General features: G+C 42.6%; 1 protein-coding gene across 1 annotated transcript in view; it reads left to right on the forward strand.

The window, feature by feature from the left end:
* PTPRT (protein tyrosine phosphatase receptor type T) overlaps positions 1-18671 on the forward strand; it is a gene marked incomplete at both ends in the record, with an annotated part of 395600 nt that extends 376929 nt beyond the window's left edge. The window contains 3 exons of the mRNA XM_080925561.1: positions 2444-2559; positions 17867-18041; positions 18649-18671. Of these exons, the coding sequence (XP_080781687.1) occupies positions 2444-2559; positions 17867-18041; positions 18649-18671 (314 nt within the window). The remainder of the gene's footprint in view (positions 1-2443; positions 2560-17866; positions 18042-18648) is intronic.
* Positions 18672-19011: the final 340 nt, after the last annotated feature.

Genomic DNA, 19011 nt, shown 5'->3' on the forward strand with positions numbered 1-19011 from the left:
GGGGAAATTATTTTTCTTCAACGATGGGACCATGGTAAGTAGACCACAATGTAGGGCAAGCACTCCTTCAGAAAGTAGTTGGGCATCATAAACTGGGCTTGAGGCAGATAGGGGAGAGAATGCGCAGACAGGTAGGTAGGGAAAGCAGGGTAAAGATGGTGGATATAGGAGGAGGCAATGATGAATATGATCAAAATCTACTATATGAAATTCTCATAAGTTAATAAAATATTCAGAAAAAAGGTAATCCTTATGACTGGCCACAGATCAACTCAGTGTCAACTATGTTAATCTCTGAGCTTGTCTTTCCAGGTAATTCTGGATTACATCATGTTGACAACTAAGATAGCTGTCACAACAATTTTGGACTTGCTAATGCTGATTTCTGCCCTTTAGCATGTGCTTCTCAGGGATACCATGAAATTAGAATAGAAAAAGCTATGCAAAGTGTTTTGCCTGTTGTTTGTATGTCAACTTGACACAAGATATAGTTATTTGAGAAGAGGGAATCTTTTGAGAAAATGCATCCACCAGATTGGCCCATGGTGCAGTGTGAGGGATTTTGCTGATTAATTATTAATGTGAGATGTCATTCCTAAGCAGGTGGTCTGGCATGGTTTAAGGAAACAGGCTGAGCAAGCTGCAATGAGCAAGCCAGTAAGCATCACTCCTCCATGACCACTGGCCCAGTTCCTACCATCAAGCTCCTGTCCTGAGTTCCTATCCTGACTTCCCTAATTGATGAACTTCAAGCTGTAAGATGAGGCAACCCCTTTCCTCCCCATGTGATTTTTAGTGTTTTATCATGGCAACAGAAACCTCAACTAAGATGACTGCTTAGCACTGGTGGGGGTTTCATTACATGTTATTTTTCCTATTTTTCTTGATGCATTGGTCTTCTAAGGCCCCTCTATTTACCACTACTTGGGGTAAGTAGTCTGTGCCCAGTTTATCACTGATTTTATTGATAATGATAGGGACCCTTCATTGCACTCAATGAAAAAACAAATTCCTCCTTTCATTCATTAGTTATCAGCTAATGGAAGCCTGATATTGCTGCTTTATGATGAATATAGAGGAGCACTTGACCCCACATATAAGGAAAGAGATGAACTCAAGTCATCCAGCATGAAACCCGGGATTAGCCCTGTGGCTGATTATCTCACATGCTAGTTTTTATTTGAAGACTTTTATCCATGCGCCCAAACCTCAGAATGTCAGTTCCACTTCCCACCCATGCTTAGGATGTGCCACAGTATAAAGTGGAAGATTCAAACTACATGCCTGTCTTAGTCAGGGTGTCTATTCCTACACAAAACATCATGAAAAAGATGCAAGTTGGTGAGGAAAGGGTTTATTCAGCTTACACTCCACATTGCTGTTCATCACCAAAGGAAGTCAGGACTGGAACTCAAGCAGGTCAGGAAGCAGGAGCTAATGCAGAGGCCATGGAGGGATGTTACTTACTGACTTGCTTCCCCTGGCTTGCTCAGTCTGCTTTCTTATAGAACCCAGGTCTACCAGCCCAGAGGTGGTAACACCCACAAGGAGCTCTCCTATCCTTGATCACTAGTTGAGAAAATGCCTTACATCTGGATCTCATGGAGGCATTTCCTCAAGGGAGGCTCCTTTCTCTGTGATAACTCTAGCTTGTGTCAAGTTGACACACAAAATCAGCCAGTACAGTGTCTTTGTGAACATGGCCAGCTTTCTGGAATTTTTGGCTTCTCTATTAGTGAATCAAAAAGACAGTTGCACAGTATTGACTAAATTTGTAAGTGCTGGCTGTGGTACCTATCATATAGAAATACTTAGTAAATGGCAGATATTAAAGTTTCCTCCTCCTTTTCTCCTACTGTACTCTTTGACCTTAAGCTTCATCATCATCATCATCATCATCATCATCATCATCATCATCATCATCATCAGCAGCAGCAGCAGCAGCAGCAGCAGCAGCAGCAGCATAGGGAGGCAGTTTAGGTTCTATGATTCTTTTTACCTACTGTCATTCCCAGGAGAAACATTTATTTTAGAGTCATTCTAATAATATATGGGCCGAGTTAACAGAGAGAATACACAGTAGCTAGTCACAGGAACATTGAGGGTCTCATAGCACAGGATTCATGTCAAGGCTTCCCCATTTTATGGATGCCTGATTATGCCAAACTATATAATGCTCAAGTCTTAGGTTTCTGACTTGTGAACTGGGAATGCTCTCCTGTGAATTTCATAGACTTCAGGAGGCTTCAATAGGTCAATAGGTGAAGATCACAGAATGAGCCTCAGGCTGTAGTGACCCATCTGGTATTATCTGAGCCTGGTATTTTCTTGGGCACACATTCCAGGATCTCTAGGCCTATCCTAGGCTGCTGCCCCTGATGGAGGAGTGGTATGAGCAACAGCTACCTGTCTTCATGTGTTCTGTCTTTGTTTTGTCTCTTAGGAAAAGCACCTCATTTCCTGCGACTCCAAAACGTTGAGGTGAATGTGGGGCAGAATGCCACGTTTCAGTGCATTGCTGGCGGGAAGTGGTCCCAGCATGACAAACTTTGGCTCCAGGTAAGAATGGGGTAGGTCCTTGTTCACACCGTTTTCTCCCTTTGCAAGGAAGAAATTATGTGCAGTGAAGAAGGGGATGTGGGGGAGGGGTGTGGCCATTTTCAAATATCTCTGTTCTTTGGACATTGCTCTCTAATGATGCAGATGTGAACTCTTATCTTCTGTTCTACTAGGTTGGCATTTTGTAGGGAAGCTAATGGCAGTCTAAGAGCTCTAGGTCTAGAGTTTGTGAATACAAACTTTCCACCAAGCATTCTCTAATGAAACAGTATTTTTAAAGCCACCATTATTAAAGCTAGGAGAAATGGAGTTTCTTAGAGTTTGGGCTTGTGATGTCATCAATCCATGACGAAATGGTACTTGGGTTTCTGAGTGGAACAATTGCTTTTTTCTTAGAAAAAGTCCCCAAAATGAGCAGTCTGTCCTCAGGTTAAATGAGTCCATCACTGAGTAGAGTCTATAGGGCAGCGTTTTAACCCTGAATCCACTTCTGTTTCCTTTCTGCTCATTGATCCTACTTGCCTAGCAAGATGAGAGGGCGTTTCTCTTGGTGGGGTACAAAGCCAGAGGATGGGATCCAGAATGAGAGCACCCATTGTGATAGCATCTCCATGTTCTTGTCAGGGCAAATACAAATAGAAAGTTCTGGGGCAATACAGAAGGTAAAGCGAAGCTTCTTTATGGCATGTCCATAAGATCATTCTCTCTCTCTCTCTCTCTCTCTCTCTCTCTCTCTCTCTCTCTCTCTCTCTCTCTCTCTCTCTCTCTCTCTCTCCCTCCCTCCCTCCCTCCCTCCCTCCCTCTCTCTCTCTCTCTCTCTCTTCCTCCCCCCTCCTTCTTTCTCTCTCACACTCTTTTTTCTCTCTCTCACACACACATACACACACTCTTTCCTCTCACTCTTTGTTTCTCTCTCTCTCTCTCTCTCTCTCTCTCTCTCTCTCTCTCTCTCTCACACACACACACACACATACACACACTAAAATGCGTACACATACATATACACATATATTTTCTTTCTTTTTAAAAATGTCTTGTTATGCAGTCCAGGCTGGCCCCAAATCTGTTGTCTTTTTGCCTCAGACTTCCAACTGCTGCGGTAACAGGAGTGAGCTACCTACCATATTTAGTTTCCATTTAATACCATATATTGTTAGCAGCTTGAAGATAATTGAGATCTAAAGTTTAAGACATAAAACTTGACAAATTTAATGTTTTTGTATGTAAATAATTTCCCAATCAAGATAATGAACATCGATGCCACCTTCTAAAGTGTCTTTGTCCTCATTATTAATCTCTTCTCTGTGCCAGTGTAATAAATAGCCACTGGTTTGTTTCCTGACACTATGTATTAGTTTATGTATTCTAGAATTTTATATCAACATAGTGCTTAGGGGAATGGATCAATGCATGAGGTTCTTGCTGGCTAAACCTGAGGACTAGAGCTCAGATTCCCAGAGTGTATGCAAGTCCCAGTGTTCTGTAGTGAGATGGGAGGTAGAGACAGGAGAATCCCTGAAAGCAGCTGGGCCAAATAGCCTGGAGCACAGCAGGGGACACAGAGGCAGACCCTGCCTCAGACAAGGTGGAAGGCTATGACCTATACCTAAGGTTGTCCTCTGAACTCTACATGTCTGCTGTGGTACTTGCATGCTTGTCTTTTACACACATGAACATGTACACATGCAACACAGAGACACACATAAAACATACACATGCTGAGACATACGAGAGAGAGAGAGAGAGAGAGAGAGAGAGAGAGAGAGAGAGAGAGAGAATAGATCAAGCAGTATTAAGCTCTTTCCTCAATAATTCTAAGGTGAGGTCTGTTTACATCAGTGCATGGATCAACTTTTTAATTTAGGTAGCTTGTTCTTAGGAATAATCCATTCTAATGATCAAGTGTTGTAATAAACCATATATCATGCTTATTTCATCTATTAGCCAATTGATGACTGTTTCATTTTTTCCCGTTTCTATCTGCTCAAAAGAATCTGTCGTAAACATTAATATGCAAATCTATGTGTGTATACAAATTCTGTCATTTCTCTTGGGTAAATGTCTCATATTGAAATGGCCTGGTCTTGCATAGATGTGATTTCAGCTTTCTGAAGAACAAGGAGCTGTTTTTAAACCCAGTTGAACTCAGTCCTACGCTTTCCCACACCCTCGCTGACACTCACTCTGGTCAGTCTTTTCAATTCCAATAGGTGTTCATTTGGAACCTCAGTGTGATTTGAAAGTTTGTTTCCCTGATGACCAGGGATGTGAAACACATTTGTTTGTTTGTTTGGTTGGTTGGTTTTTTGATTTGTGTTATTACTGTTGTTGTTGTTGTTTGGCCCAGGTAAACTCTACATTTTGCTGGCAGTTGATTCTGTTGTCTCTTACATTTGACCCTTTCTCCTTGCCGTTGAAAACTCCCTGGCAAAGCTTATCCAGACACTCACAGTTCCCCCTTGGTACTTACGTCCCTCCTTCTTTGTCCCTCAACACTGTTGACTCTTTTCACTGTAATTAAAGTACATTTTGCTTTGAAGACACACATAATTTTTATGGCATCGACTCCACTGGCTCACAAGAATGAGGTAGGACAATCATAATATTTTTCAGCAACTTTATTGGGGCATTTCAATTATTATAAGGTCAATATTGCTCTAGTACTGACAGGCATGCACTAAGCCTTAGGTCTGTTCACAGGGGGATGTTAAAATTAAACTCAATGGTCATGTTGAAGAAAATAGACAGAAATATGGACCATGGAGGTCTTTCAGATTTTATTTACCTGTCAGCTTTAAAATGTTTTTTGGGTGGCTTAGGAAGGATACAAAGCAAGATGAGATGGTGTAAATTAAAAGGGAGGCACCACGAGACAGGAAGAGCACACGAGAGCTGCTTCTCAGGCGATGACCACATTTCTTCCTTCCTACTGCTGGCTTTCGGGTCACAAGTGGGACTCCTGAACACCCAAGCCACCAGTGGCATAAAGGAAGCTTGTCAGATATACAGTTTACACCGTCTGCGAGATAAACACAAACCAATTGCTCAGGAAAATTCTAACTGTTGTTCACACAGAGGCCAGACAGGGAATGGTCCCCAGGAGCCCTCATAAAGCCAAGCCTGTGTGATGTAATGAGCAGCTTCCCACTGCAGTCTTATTGAGGGCACACACACAAGTGCCTTCTGTGGGTCTGCGTCACATCATAATGCTCTGTGTGAAAGCAGGCTGAGGGGGTGGAAGGGAATGGGGGAGACAGCACAGCTTAGGCAGGGGTCCCCAGCTTTCTGCCAATCTATCTCTACCCAGGGAGGCTTTAAACTTAATACAGCAAGTGGATAGATACAATAACTATTCCTGCAAGGGAATCTCCTTGAGTACCGGCTCCCCCCTCCATATTTTAGAGACTGTTGGGAAGGAGGGCATGGATACAGGGCACTCTGCCAGAGGCCTGTGTGACTAGTGGAATTCCACGCATATGCCTGGCACTGTGGTTGGACGTTATTGGCTATGTGATAAGTAGTTACAGGGTAACAGAAATGACAGGACACACTTGTCTACGCACGCACTTGTAGTATACAGACAAGTCCATCATTTCTGGGAGATAATTAGGGACATAAAATCTAAAACCTTCATTGTGCATAGCTTTTCCAAAATTAGTTTCATTTTACCAAAATTTTCTAAGGAAGTAGTCAGAAATGGGGAAAGAGATGTACCTGCAACTATATACAACTGGATAGAGAACTAGAAAGATCTAGAACATACTGCAAGTAAGCGCTAGAATGAAGTAATTAAGTATGAGACAGTGCACAGAGACTTAATGGTATTCTTATAGTAAATTATTAAGTGAAAAGTACAAGGTATAAAATCATTGATATATTTAATATTTTAATGAAAAAACACACGTGAATACATAAATATATACAAAGTTATATATTTACTTACATAACATATATATGTACCCTATATGTCATGCATACATGTACATATACACTTATAGTACTATAAAGCATACATCAATATTATCAACTGTGATAATTAGATTATATGTAATTTATTCTTTTTTCTGTTTCACTGAAATATTAAAAAATGAATACAAGAAACAAACATAAACAAAGTAAATTCCACTTAAAAGGAGCAAAATAGTCGCTTCTCCTTAGACATGGATATTCTAGAGTTGGTAGGAAGTCTTTCCTAGCTTTGATTGTAGTGGAAGAGCTTGGTAAGGACTCAGAGCCAAGTGTTTAGAACATTCTGTGATGTGTCCTTTTTTCTTATCTGTACCCTCACCCCACTCTCTAGGGACCCTAGAGCAAACCTGTCAGCCTCTCCATGAAGCTGACCTTTGAGGCCTCTTTACAAAGAGTATGCTCCACAGAGAGACTGTACAACCAACAATACTTGCTGTCTGGGAAATGAGACCTGTGCCCAGATGCTCTGTGCAGATCTCAGCAGGGTGTGTGTGTGGGTTGCAACAATCACAGGCACACCAGAGAGGGTACCACAAAGCTCTTGATCTGGGAGCTCTTTTCTTCACATCGGTTGTACCTGGCTGTAAGATAAAGAGACATGTCTGTCTGTCTGTCAGTCTACATAGCAGCAATGCTTCCTGTAGTTACCTGATCCCATGGAGAAGCACTGGCTACCCAAACAGTGCACTTCATGAAGCTTCCCCTCCCACAAGTGTTCCAAATACAATGTCCCTCTGCATAGGGCTTCTGCTCGGTGGACAGTAAAAGCTCAATAATGATGAGGCCTCGAGACTACACAGAACAGTGGACGTGTCCTGAGGGCCTACACACCAAATGCTTTTAATACTCATCACAATCTTTCAAAAGGATGACATTATCAGCCCCAAAGAGGCTGAACATTAGCAGGGTTAATTAGGTCTTCAGAGTCAAGTTGGGATTGAGAAGGAAAAGCCAGAATAAGGGTGTGGGCTATATGCAAAAGTCTTAAGTTCATTCACATTACTTTGCCACACCAAATCTAATCATTCTTTGCAGTTGGATCCATGTAACAAAAATGTAACTTCAGGTCAGGGAAATGGCTCAGTGGATGCTCACCTTGCAAGCTTTGTCATCCCAAGGACTGGGAGGCACATAGAAGAGGAGTCCTGGATTTGCTGTCAGTCATCTTAGCTGAATCAGACAAAGTCAGACAAATGTAGGTTCAAGGAGGGAGAGAGGGAAGCAGTGAGTGCACTCCCACACGTGAGAGGGAGAGGGAAAGAGAGAGAGACAGAGACAGAGAGATTGACAGAGGTAGACACACAGAGACAGACACAGAGACATAGACATGGAGAGAAAGGAAGACAGAGACAGAGAGAGACAGAGGAGCGAGATACAGGAGAGAAGAGAGAGAGAAGAGAGAATGACCTTGCCTCAAAAATAAAATATGGAACAATGTCAGTCTCTGTCCTCTCAACATACATACATAGACACATAGACACAGACACACACACACACACACACACACACACACACACACACACACACACACACACACCCTACAACCAAATTTCTTTATTTAGCATACACTCATACCTCTGATTTTACATCCACTGTACTAGATGCTTAGGTATATTTGATTTTCCCAAATCTATAAAAAAAAAATCGGTGAAATAAAATATGCTTAGAATTTCATTCAAACTAACTTCTCTGGATGCTTTTTTCCCCTTTCTGGTCTCATCCCTAGCCACGCTTCATAAATATAAGGCTGATATTTGCAGTGTGGTTTTCTTCAGCTCCCATTTCTTCTTAAAAGCTATATTTGTAAATATCAGCAGTCCGTTCCTTGTTAAAACCAAGGGATGATTACCGGTCCTTATACAGATGTTCCTTGGCTTAAGGGTGGAGTCTGATCCTGATCAACCTATTCTGAGCATAAATGGCATTTGAAGTACATTTTGTACACTCAAGATACAGTCCACAGCTCAGCGATGCCGTGTGTTCTGGACCTCCAGTTGCTTCCCCTCTCATTGCTGGCTGACTGGAAGCTGGGGCTGTTGGCTGCTGTCCATCATCTTCACAGTAGGAAAGCACATACTGCTAGCCCAAGAACAAATGGCAACTGAAAATTTGAAGTGTAATTCCTGCTTAATATATATCACTTCCACACTGCTATGCCGCTGGAGATATTCTATGTCAAATTGCCATCAGTAGGGCTACTGTACATACTTGACTGTTCTTTCAGCCCTTCATGACACCAAATATCTCCTCTATGAACATCTCCCTGCCCTCTTGGGTCCTTGAAGCCATGGGCCAGGCAATATTATGGGATTCTTTCAGTCGATTTACACGTTAACAAGGTCGTTGGCTGTGGTTTCAGAGATGCTGGTGGAAGATGCTAGTCTCCTGGGTCAGAGATGTGGAGACACTACAGTCAGGAAGTGCTTCATTCTAGTGCTCCTGTCCTCTGTCCCTCTTAGGGATGTTGGGGGTGGGAATGGATGTAGGTTAATGCTTCAACATTGGAGATTCGTGTCATAGGTAAGAAACCTGTGCTAAGAAAACTATAAGTTAAAATGTATTAGTAAACTATATTGAGATATAGGCTATAAACCATAAAACCCAGTAGTGCCTTGTTTTTTTCTGCCATGACCCTGACATGTCATGTTTTCACTTCTCTGCTGCTCCTCACCTGAAAGTTACAGAAGATCAACAAAGAGCTCAGGTTAGGGGTGTCGCTGCTGGTAGAGGGTTTCTCAAATGTGTGCTGAGGACCTGGGTTCAGGATCCTGCACTGTGAAAGATGAATGGAAAAAAACTTCCCCTGTATCTCATGTCCTGGCTTTCTTTCTCCTGTCATGTGCAGCTCATCTTTGACCCTGGCAAACTCCGACCTGGAACTTCTCCCTTGTCTTCTTCTCTCTCTCCTGCTGTTTTCTTGTGCCTTTCCTCAGCCCATCCTTGGCCTATGCTTTTAGAATTTAACCCATCTGACCTGGCTTTCTGCTTGCCTAGGAGCTGGAATAGAATCAGAGAGTACTCAGGATCAATCTTTGCCCCCACTCCTCTTCTCTCTGCTACCCTGAGTTCACCTTCTTCTAGGGAAGATGGACCTGTGAGCAAGACAGTTAACTATTTCACCACAAGGTAGGAAGGGTGAGTGGGGAAAGGTAGAGCTGAAGGCAGCAAGATCAGGAAAGCCTGGAGGTTTGTGTGTTTAATATGGGCAGTAAGTTCAGAGGAAGTGGCCCTTCCAGTGGAGCTTGGAGGGTTGAAGTAGTCACAATCAAAAGGGGTTGTTACTGGGAGATGGAAAATATGCAGGCTCTTCCCAACTGCTTGTCTTGTCTACTTTGCTGCAAGTTTGTGGCACCCCATGGGGCTTACACCAGTCCTTTTCTGCGTCTGTGGAAGCTCCGGACTCATGCATCAGACCCAAATGAGCTGCTAGCCATGAATGCAGCCGGCCCTTGGAAGGGCTTCAGTACAGCTAATCAAAAATGATTTATGTCTACTTCTATTTCTTTTAACTTTTAATAAAGAATAATCAAAAGCTATTCTTTAGAGACTGCCAGAAAGGTACAAATGTGCTCTTAAGAGAATCGATGGGTATGATTCTAGTAAGTTTCCAAATGTCATACCATTGCAGGGAGGATGGGGGGGCGAAAAGAATATTCATTATGAGTGGATTGTGGGAATGTCACCTAAATATTTGCTGGCTGGGAGACTCCTGGAGCAATCAGACCATTTCAGCTGAAAATGTTGGGCCTGATTATTTATTTATTTACTTACCTTTATTTATTTTTTTCTGAAGCTCAAAGTAGCTTGCAAGACACTGTATTGGAATATCTCCTATATGGTGAGCATCTAATTTGTTGTGGAGAACTGGCAATAGTTCCTCTTTATTAAAGACAGCATTGTCCTCATTTTTGCCAATTACAAATCAATTGCAAGCCTGGCTCCTCTCTTAACAGCTGACAGCCTTTTTTAAGTTCCTTTGAGCAATGTCTTATCTCTTTGTGGGAGGAATAATGTCATGACACAAGAGATGAGCGGCGAGGGATCAGCAAAACAGTGAGGCCAGGATGGTTACCTTTATAGACAACTAGGAAGTAGGCAAACAAAAGTGTGCTCTGTGCATTAGATATGCCTCTTGTCTAGGTGGTCCCCAGACAGAAAGATCCTACTTGATGGTGGAAATGTATGTATGTACTAAAGATAAGGCTACCAAAGTGTAAATATATCTAGGCTGTGTTCTTCAATGGAGCTGGCTTGCCCACATGAATCAAGGCTAGCTCAGAGGTAGTGGAATGTAAGCAGCTTTTACAGGGAAAAGCAAGAGATAGATAGATAGATAGATAGATAGATAGATAGATAGATAGATAGATAGATAGATAGATAGGTGATAGACAGACAGATAGAGATATATAATATATGTGACAGATGGATTACAGATAGATACATATAGGTATATAATATTTGTGATAAATATATAAGTTATAGATAGATAAAAGAGAGGAGAGCAAGAGAAAGAGGTGAGAGAGGGCGAGAGAGCAAGAGCGAGGGGGGGGGGGGTTGATTTCATGGGCAACTGTTACCTTTAGAGAGATGCTGGTAAACATGAGGCTGAGCAGAAGGCTGTTTAGGCTGTAATATTCCTTTCTTCTGTGCAGAGTATGTGATCTAGAATCTATGATCTAGATCTCTCTCTAACCATATGTAGCCCATTTACCTTGAAAAGCAGACGGAGTGACTGGTAACCTTCTATAAGCAGAAGTTAGTCATTCTGAGGTCAGGAATGTTGCTGGGTACATCCTGAAATGGGTTTAGCCTTATCCTGAGGATGAGTGCCTTTGGTGCAGTAACAAAATGCTTGGCCCCAGGAATTGGCCCTAAATATAAGGCCTTTTAATTTGTGTGTTCTTGGGTGTTATTTGCCTACTAGGTTTCCCCTGAAGGACTAAGGATGAGATTAACTTTCAAGTTGTTGAGCCCCAGACCAAGGTTAGTGGACTATTAATTATTATGACCCATGGCATACTTCATCAAGTATCACTTTGCTAAGGTAAAAATAACATGATTGCTTAGGGTTAATCTGAGTTCCCAATTGATGAGGTCTAAGGCCGGAGCAGAGAGCCGACATTTCTAGTTCACGGAATGGTAACGTGAGCCAGCCTGAGCATCAGCCTTGAGAAACACTGTTGCAGGCTAGTGTAAGAACAGGTCTCTTTCCACACCCACCCTGTTTTTCCTCTGTGAAGTGGGCTATTTCAGTGCTCTATTCGGTGTTTATGTTTTTGCCTTTTTGTTGTTTTGCTAGAATCTTTACTCAGCCTGCATATTCCTCTGGGCAGAAATTATACCTTCCACATCCCACAGTCTCTCGGTTTCTGTTCTGTAAAATAATGAGTACATTTCCAGAGTGATTAATAATAGAATAGGGAAAGGGGAGAAAACTCCGAGTCCAAGGGCCAATAAACAGCATCTACAAATGGATATCAGCTGCAGATCTCCTACAATTGTATACTGCTAACAAGTTCCCCAGAGCTACTGAGGTGGCCAGTCCAGGGACCACCCTTTGAGAACTTTCCCCCGGGGTTTTAAAAGGATGAAGTAATTCCTAGCTAGCCAGTGAACACAGTGCTGAGTAAAATCCAAGCCCTCAAAGATGCCAGTCAGGCCAGGTGTGTTAGCACAACAATATCCCAGAGATGCTAGAGTAGCAGCCACATCAGACAGGGTTGGGCTAAGCTATATTAAGAGACTACCCTGGGCAGTAGACGAGATGGCTTTAAGACCTTAAAAACACAATTACATTAGTTTGACTTTTACTTCAATGCTCACATTAATCCTAAATTGAACAAAATATTTATCCAATTCAGTCATGCAATTTGTGTGTGTGCTTGTGAGTGAGTGTGTGTGTGCGTGCATGTGTGCATGTATGTGTTATATTAGGAAACAGTGTTTTATTGTAGAATATTTGCACTTTCTGTTCTCATTAAAACAAACACAAAAAGAAACTCTACCAGTGGAAGCAAAATATTCAGAATATAAATACTTTCAGATTTCAAAGTAATGCTTATTGGAGTTCAGGGGCATCAAGTGTAATTTACTGTAGGAGAGGGGTAGAGATGGGAAGGTGTCAGGCATCATGGATGCTTTTACCGTCCTTATTAGAGCATCTTTAGAAGCAAAATTTCTCATTCTCTGTGCCTGTGTAATCAAGCTGCCTCTAGCTCCCCTTCAGCCAATGCTCAATTTCCTCATCTTGCTATGACTTACAACTGGCTACATGTTCAGATGTTGGCCCCTGGGCAACACTTTTTTAAGGCAAGGCCTTCTCTTTTCAGTAGCAACATCTTTTTATTTTGAGAACATTCTCCCTTGGTGTATAGGATATATAAGTCAGGCACGTAAAAAAACATTCACTGGCAAGAAATTATAAGGAAATATTTTAAATGCTTGATATATATGTAATTTTATATTGGAGATGAAAGCAAACCTGAGTACTAATCAAATAGATATACATACTAGTTTTTGCATAGAGAATTAAATCTTGACTGAATATCCAATACTCCAGAATGGAGCCTCTTCAATACTTTTCAGAGTTGACCAATATTTTTATTTAATAATTGCCAAAGATAAGAACTCTGCATGATATAAATATATAGCACAAAAATGACAGAAGTATGTTTAGGGCCATTTCAGAAATTGTTAGTTTTAATAATTAAAAAAACAAAATCAACCCCTTAAGTCAGCTGCTTTAACAACATTGTATCAGACATGGCATGGTCAATCCAACATGGTGTGGTGGCGTGCACAGTGCCAAGTATTCATGCCAATAAAGAACTGTCTGAGGTGTTGGCCCATGGGCATGTCTCTACATAATTGTCCTAATTGCCTAGCAAGGACCCAATCTGAAAGTGGGAGGCACCATTCCCTATATTATACCCAGACTGCAGAAGAATAGAAAACTTCAGTTCAGTGATAAACATGTATGCATTTCTTTCTTCCTGCTCTTGACTGTGGGCGTGACTGACTGCTTTAAGCTTCTGCTTCCCTCCCTGCCCCCATGACTCCCTGATAGGATGAATTGAATACAGAGTTATGAGCCAGATAACCCCCTCTCTCCTCCAAGTTGCTTTATGTCAAGATATTTTGTCACTTCAAAGGAAATGAAAGTAAGATGTTCCCTGTGTCACTCAAACCCGGGGACCTAGATTTCTGGGTTCTTTTTTTTTTTTTTTTTTTCCTCATTTAACCAAATTCCCTTGTGTTATCTTCTTTGCATTTCCTATTTGGCATTTATCTGGGGCTGTGGCAGTAGCTGTGACATGTGATTCTTACACATGCACTCTGTTTGAATTTCTTTTCTACGTGGCCATAGCTTTCAAGACATCTAGGTCTCTTCTCATTGGAGCATCTATGCCCTGGGCTTGTAGTATGTCTGTCATTCCTTCCTCTGGAGGTTTAGGCTCCTGCTTGTCTGTCTTGACCTTCAGCCTTCACCTGCCCTCCCCTGCCTTGTTTGAGCCATTCACACTAATATAAGCCTCTGCCCATGAGGGCTCATCCCTAAATTTAACCTCCAGTTCTCCTTGCCCACAGTCCATCCCTGTACTATTTCTGCCTGGACTCTGGGCCATTCTGCACGTCTCTGCCCCGCTGTTACCTGCTCCCAATATGACAAGTATGATTATCAAAAGGCCTGTTTTCCAAAGATTTTATAAGACAACCTGCAATTTCCTATCCTTCAATGGGAGAAAGGTTCTCGGTTCAGGAGCTGATCAGAAAGGGGGGGAAAGTGAACAGTTCAAGGGAAGGCACTTAATCCTCTTCAGTTCTGCCAGAATCTGACATCATTAAGAAGATAAGTAAATGATACAGGAGGCAACATCAAGATAAAATGTAAATGTGCACAATGCAGCCCTTGTACTTATCCAGCCCCCCCTTTTTAAAGTATTAGCTTCCTATTGCTACTAAAATAAATTCTACAAACCTAACAGTTCGGAAAAAATTTATTTTTCTGCCATCATAGAGATGAGCAGTCAAGACGGAGGTTCACTGAGTTTTGCATATAGAATTGAGATGTTCGTAGGCTATGTTCCTTGAGAATATGCCCAGCCTCTGACCCATAGATTGTATGTAGCCATGGATAGCTATGAATGTAACCGGCCCCACGATTGTAAATATAGAAGTTGTGAAGATTTTTCAGTTCCTTTTGTATTTGGTTGCATAGTCCTCTTTTTAATTTCAGAAAAAAAGTATATTTTTATTTCAAGTGTATGAGGATTTTGCCTTCATGTGTGTTTGAGTACTATGGGCATGCAGTGCCTGAAGAGGCCAGAAGGGAATAATGGATGGCCTATAACTAGAGTGATAGGTGGCTATGATCTGCAGTGTGGATGCTAGGAATTGAAGCCAGGTCCTCTGGAGGAGTAGCTGGTGTTCTTACTTGCTGAGCCATCTCTCCAGCCTTGACTTCACAGATTTTTGATGATAATGTAGATGATAATGCTTTACAATGACAGAAGGTTGGGCATGCTTGTAAGGGTCTAGAGAGACTCTGTCCCCCTCCCACTATAATGTTACCCAGGACCTCAGCTTTAACTCTTGAATCCCTCCTTCAGAAGAAAGTGAGGGGCTCTCTCCCTCTGACCTGCCCTTCCATCTGCCTCCTTCTCTGATCCTCACTCACCATCCCATGACCCCACCCCTATCCTCACTCCAACATGAGAACGCTGTGATTCTCTGGTCCCAGATACATAACTCCAAATGACACTCCAACCTTAACATCCTTCACTGAGTCATAGCTTTCCATAAACATATATATTCACAGGTCCTAGGTATTAGGTATGGGTGTCTTTGGGAGATATTATTCCACTGAGGGCACTTTTTCTTTTCCTAATTTCATGGTTAATTTGCAAAACTCTTGTAACACCAGAATGTTCCTTTTTGTTCTAAGTGGTTTGTGTGCTGACTCATTTAATCCTTGCAGTCACCCCACTGCTTGTGGGTTTTTGACAAATCCATTGTATATGGAGCAGGAGAGCAAAAAAGATGGAAGTGTGATAAATAAATCAGGCTGGACAGTATCTGTCTAATTGTTCATCACAGACTTAACTGCATTACTATGGTATTCTTACACTGCCTTGCTAAGAAATGGGAAAAATGGACCCCTTGGATAACTTTGTATCTTCTGAAGTTTATTCAGCACCTTTTCAAATCAGGGTTCAATTCTCATATTTGACAGAATCCTCTCTCCATCCTTATGCTAATGTGAAAGGTGTGCATGCATGTGCCTCTGAGTACGTGTATGTGCCTGTGAGTGTGCATGTTTGTACCTGTGACTGTGCATATATGCCTGTGAGTGTGTGTGTGTGCGGGGGCATGTGCATGTTTGGTAGCTTCTCATACCTGGGACTAAGCTGTATCATCTCTTGCAAGGATACCCCAAGGTATGCACTGGTTGGCAGCTACAGTCCCCGGTGCCCTCTGATCTTTGCATGGCTTGATTCTGGTCATGCTGGGTCATTTATGGAATAGGAGGGAGGCTATGGCCACCTCTCTTGCTGTCCTGACTTTGAAAGTAACATGTACTTTAATATTTGTAAGTGTGGAAGTGATACATATTTGAGACCGAATGTGTTAGGATGTTAAAATAACAAAACCAAGGAAAATGTCCCCTTTGACTCCCTAGCTAGTTTGAAGCAGTTCCCTCCCTCTGGAAGGAGCTTCGGTGATTCTGTTCCCTTCTCTTAGTTCACTGTATCTTTGTGGCATTGCCAATGCTCAGTTGCCTCATGAGCCACCAGGAAGCTGATCAGGTGCCTGGCCCTGCCAGTGGCTGTGTCCCCATCCTAACATGTTGCCAACGGGAGGCGGGTTGGAAAATGACAGGAGAAATGGGTTATGAGTGGACATGGAGAAACTATTTACTTCCCGGAAGGAGCACTAGAGATCACATGTGGAAAGACTTTGGGCCTGAGAATCATAAATCGCCAGGTTTCTCTAAATCCAACCAGACAAGTAAAACCCTCCATTTCACTTTAGAGATAAAAGTTATATTAAGGCAGGCAATGGGGATAAAGTCTTAGGGAAAGGTGTATGACTTGATGCTAGAAAGCCAGGATGAGGGATGTGTTTGTTCTACATATTTATTTAACCTCTATGACATTTGATTCTTCTGAGAAGATCAGCAATAACACGTACCTCAACAAGGCTGTGAAGATTAAACGGAGAATTATACAAAAGCACCCAGCTCAGGGTCTGCCACATATTGGGTGCTTAGTAAATATCCACTCAGAATATACCCACAGGCATGCTTTATCAATTCTTATAGCTTGCTACTGGGAAAGAATCTATTCAGCCCCAAACATCACACCTAAAACTCCCTCTGGTTGCTGAAGACAAACACCTATGTGTATTTGTCATGATATTGCAAGCCTTGGTAAAGTTACCACAGGAAGTATAGGGAGTCTTGTCTCTTGAGGACCCATAGTCTCAAGTGGGGGATAGTCATGGACCAGGATCTGGGGAATGTTTGCATAAGAGAACAGCAGAGCTGACTTTGAGATAGTGGTGTGAATGATAAGGGAACTGCCTAGAGATGGGGGTGAGCTAAACATAAGTTTTTCTAGGGAGGGAGGGGGGCTGTTCCCGGGCATTTAGAACATTCCAGGCAGAGGAGAGAACATGTGACAGAGTGGGGAGGTAGGGAATCCCCTATGTGTGGTGACATCCTGGTGCAAGGGGACTCATAGTCTATGGGTGGGTAAGACATCAATCACTGGCTGAGGTAATCAAAGGCAGGCTGTTTGCTAGTACTCTGCATGGGCTGGGGTTTGTTAATGTGTTGCAGTCTGTCTTGGGGAAACTCTGTGTAGTCTGCTTATTAGATGAGTGGAAATAGAAGGGAGGACGGGTAAAGGGGTGTATGCAACTCCAAATGTGGGCTGAGCCAGGAGCTGGGGTTATTAGGAGGAGTTTTTGTTCCAGCTCCTTCCAATCAAGCATCACTCCCTCCACCCCCCGAATTATCTAATTATCTTTTCTCTCCCTTCCTTTATACTTTTGAGAAGAGATCTTATTAGGCAGGCTGGTCTCAAACTTGTAAGTCTCCCATCTCAGCTTATACAGTGCTGGGCTGACAGACATACGCTAGTGTACCTAGTGGCTTAGACTTACTTTTTATTTTAGTCAGAACCATAGTTCAGGCTAGATAGAAACTGATCGTCAATCTGTTACAAGAGAGTGCTGGGCCCCTGGAGCAAGCGAGGGTCATGGGGTCTATGTTGATGGTTTCCAGGAAGCCTGTGATGCTAAGATGTCTTCTTCCCTTCCCTTCCTATGTCCCCAGCAATGGAATGGCAGAGATACAGCACTCATGGTCACGAGGGTGGTCAACCACAGGCGCTTCTCAGCCACAGTGAGTGTGGCAGACACCTCTCAACGCAGCGTCTCCAAGTATCGCTGCGTGATCCGCTCAGATGGTGGGTCTGGTGTGTCCAACTATGCAGAGCTGATCGTGAAAGGTGAGTGCCACCATGCCACAACTTTACCGAGTGGCTGGATACTGGATCTTCTTTACTCTTTTTACACAGCAAGTCCCTTCTCTTACCTGTTGCTCCCCCCCCCAACATTGCAAGAGAGATTCCCCATCTCCCCAACTGATCTTCCCACCAACACTCTCCCATATAGGACGGACACACACACACACACACACACACACACACACACACACACGGCAACCTCCAAATTAGACTTTAATTTATTTTTCAAGATGAACACATGTCCTTTGTGCTTTAGCGATGTTCCACTGAAATGTTTGTGAGGAGTTTCTAACTGACAATTCCATATAATGACAACATTTCAGAAAGGCTGTTAAAATAATGATCCTACCTCCCAGATGGTCTGAAGTCAATGTTTATCAGTTTCCCTGTACTTGTTTGCCTTGAAAACTTGGCATCAGGTTTCTGGCACTGTTTGAGAAGGCTGTAGAACCTTGATAGAGGAGGTATATCCCTAGGGGTGGGTTTTGAGAGGCCATAGCCTCAGCCTCATCCAACTGCTAGTTGGCTCTCCCTGCATTGTGTTTGGGATTAAAGGTGTGGTTTCTCTTCTCCTTGCTCTGGTTACCAGCTTCCAAGCCTCCCTACCATTAGGGACCCCCCTTCTATCATCTCAAGAATGAGCAAACTTTTTCTTCCTTAAATAGCATTTGGTCACAGTGTTTTTCACACCAACAAAAAAGTAGCTGAAACATATACCATCCAATGTATTATTCTTTTTTAAAAATTATTTTTTATTTTTTTACAGTCTTCCTAGTCAGTTCTCCCACAGTTCCTCATTCCATTCCTCCTGAACCCCTCTCTAAGAGGATGTTCCTACCCCACCTCCATTCCCACCCCACTGCCTCCAGGCTCCCCCAATCACTGGGGCCTCAAGTCTCTTGAGGGTTATGTGAGGCTTCTCCCGCTGAGTCCAGACTAGGCAGTCCTCTGC

The sequence above is a fragment of the Micromys minutus genome (genome assembly GCF_963924665.1).
Source record: "Micromys minutus genome assembly, chromosome: 11".
Classification (NCBI taxonomy): Eukaryota; Metazoa; Chordata; class Mammalia; order Rodentia; family Muridae; genus Micromys; species Micromys minutus.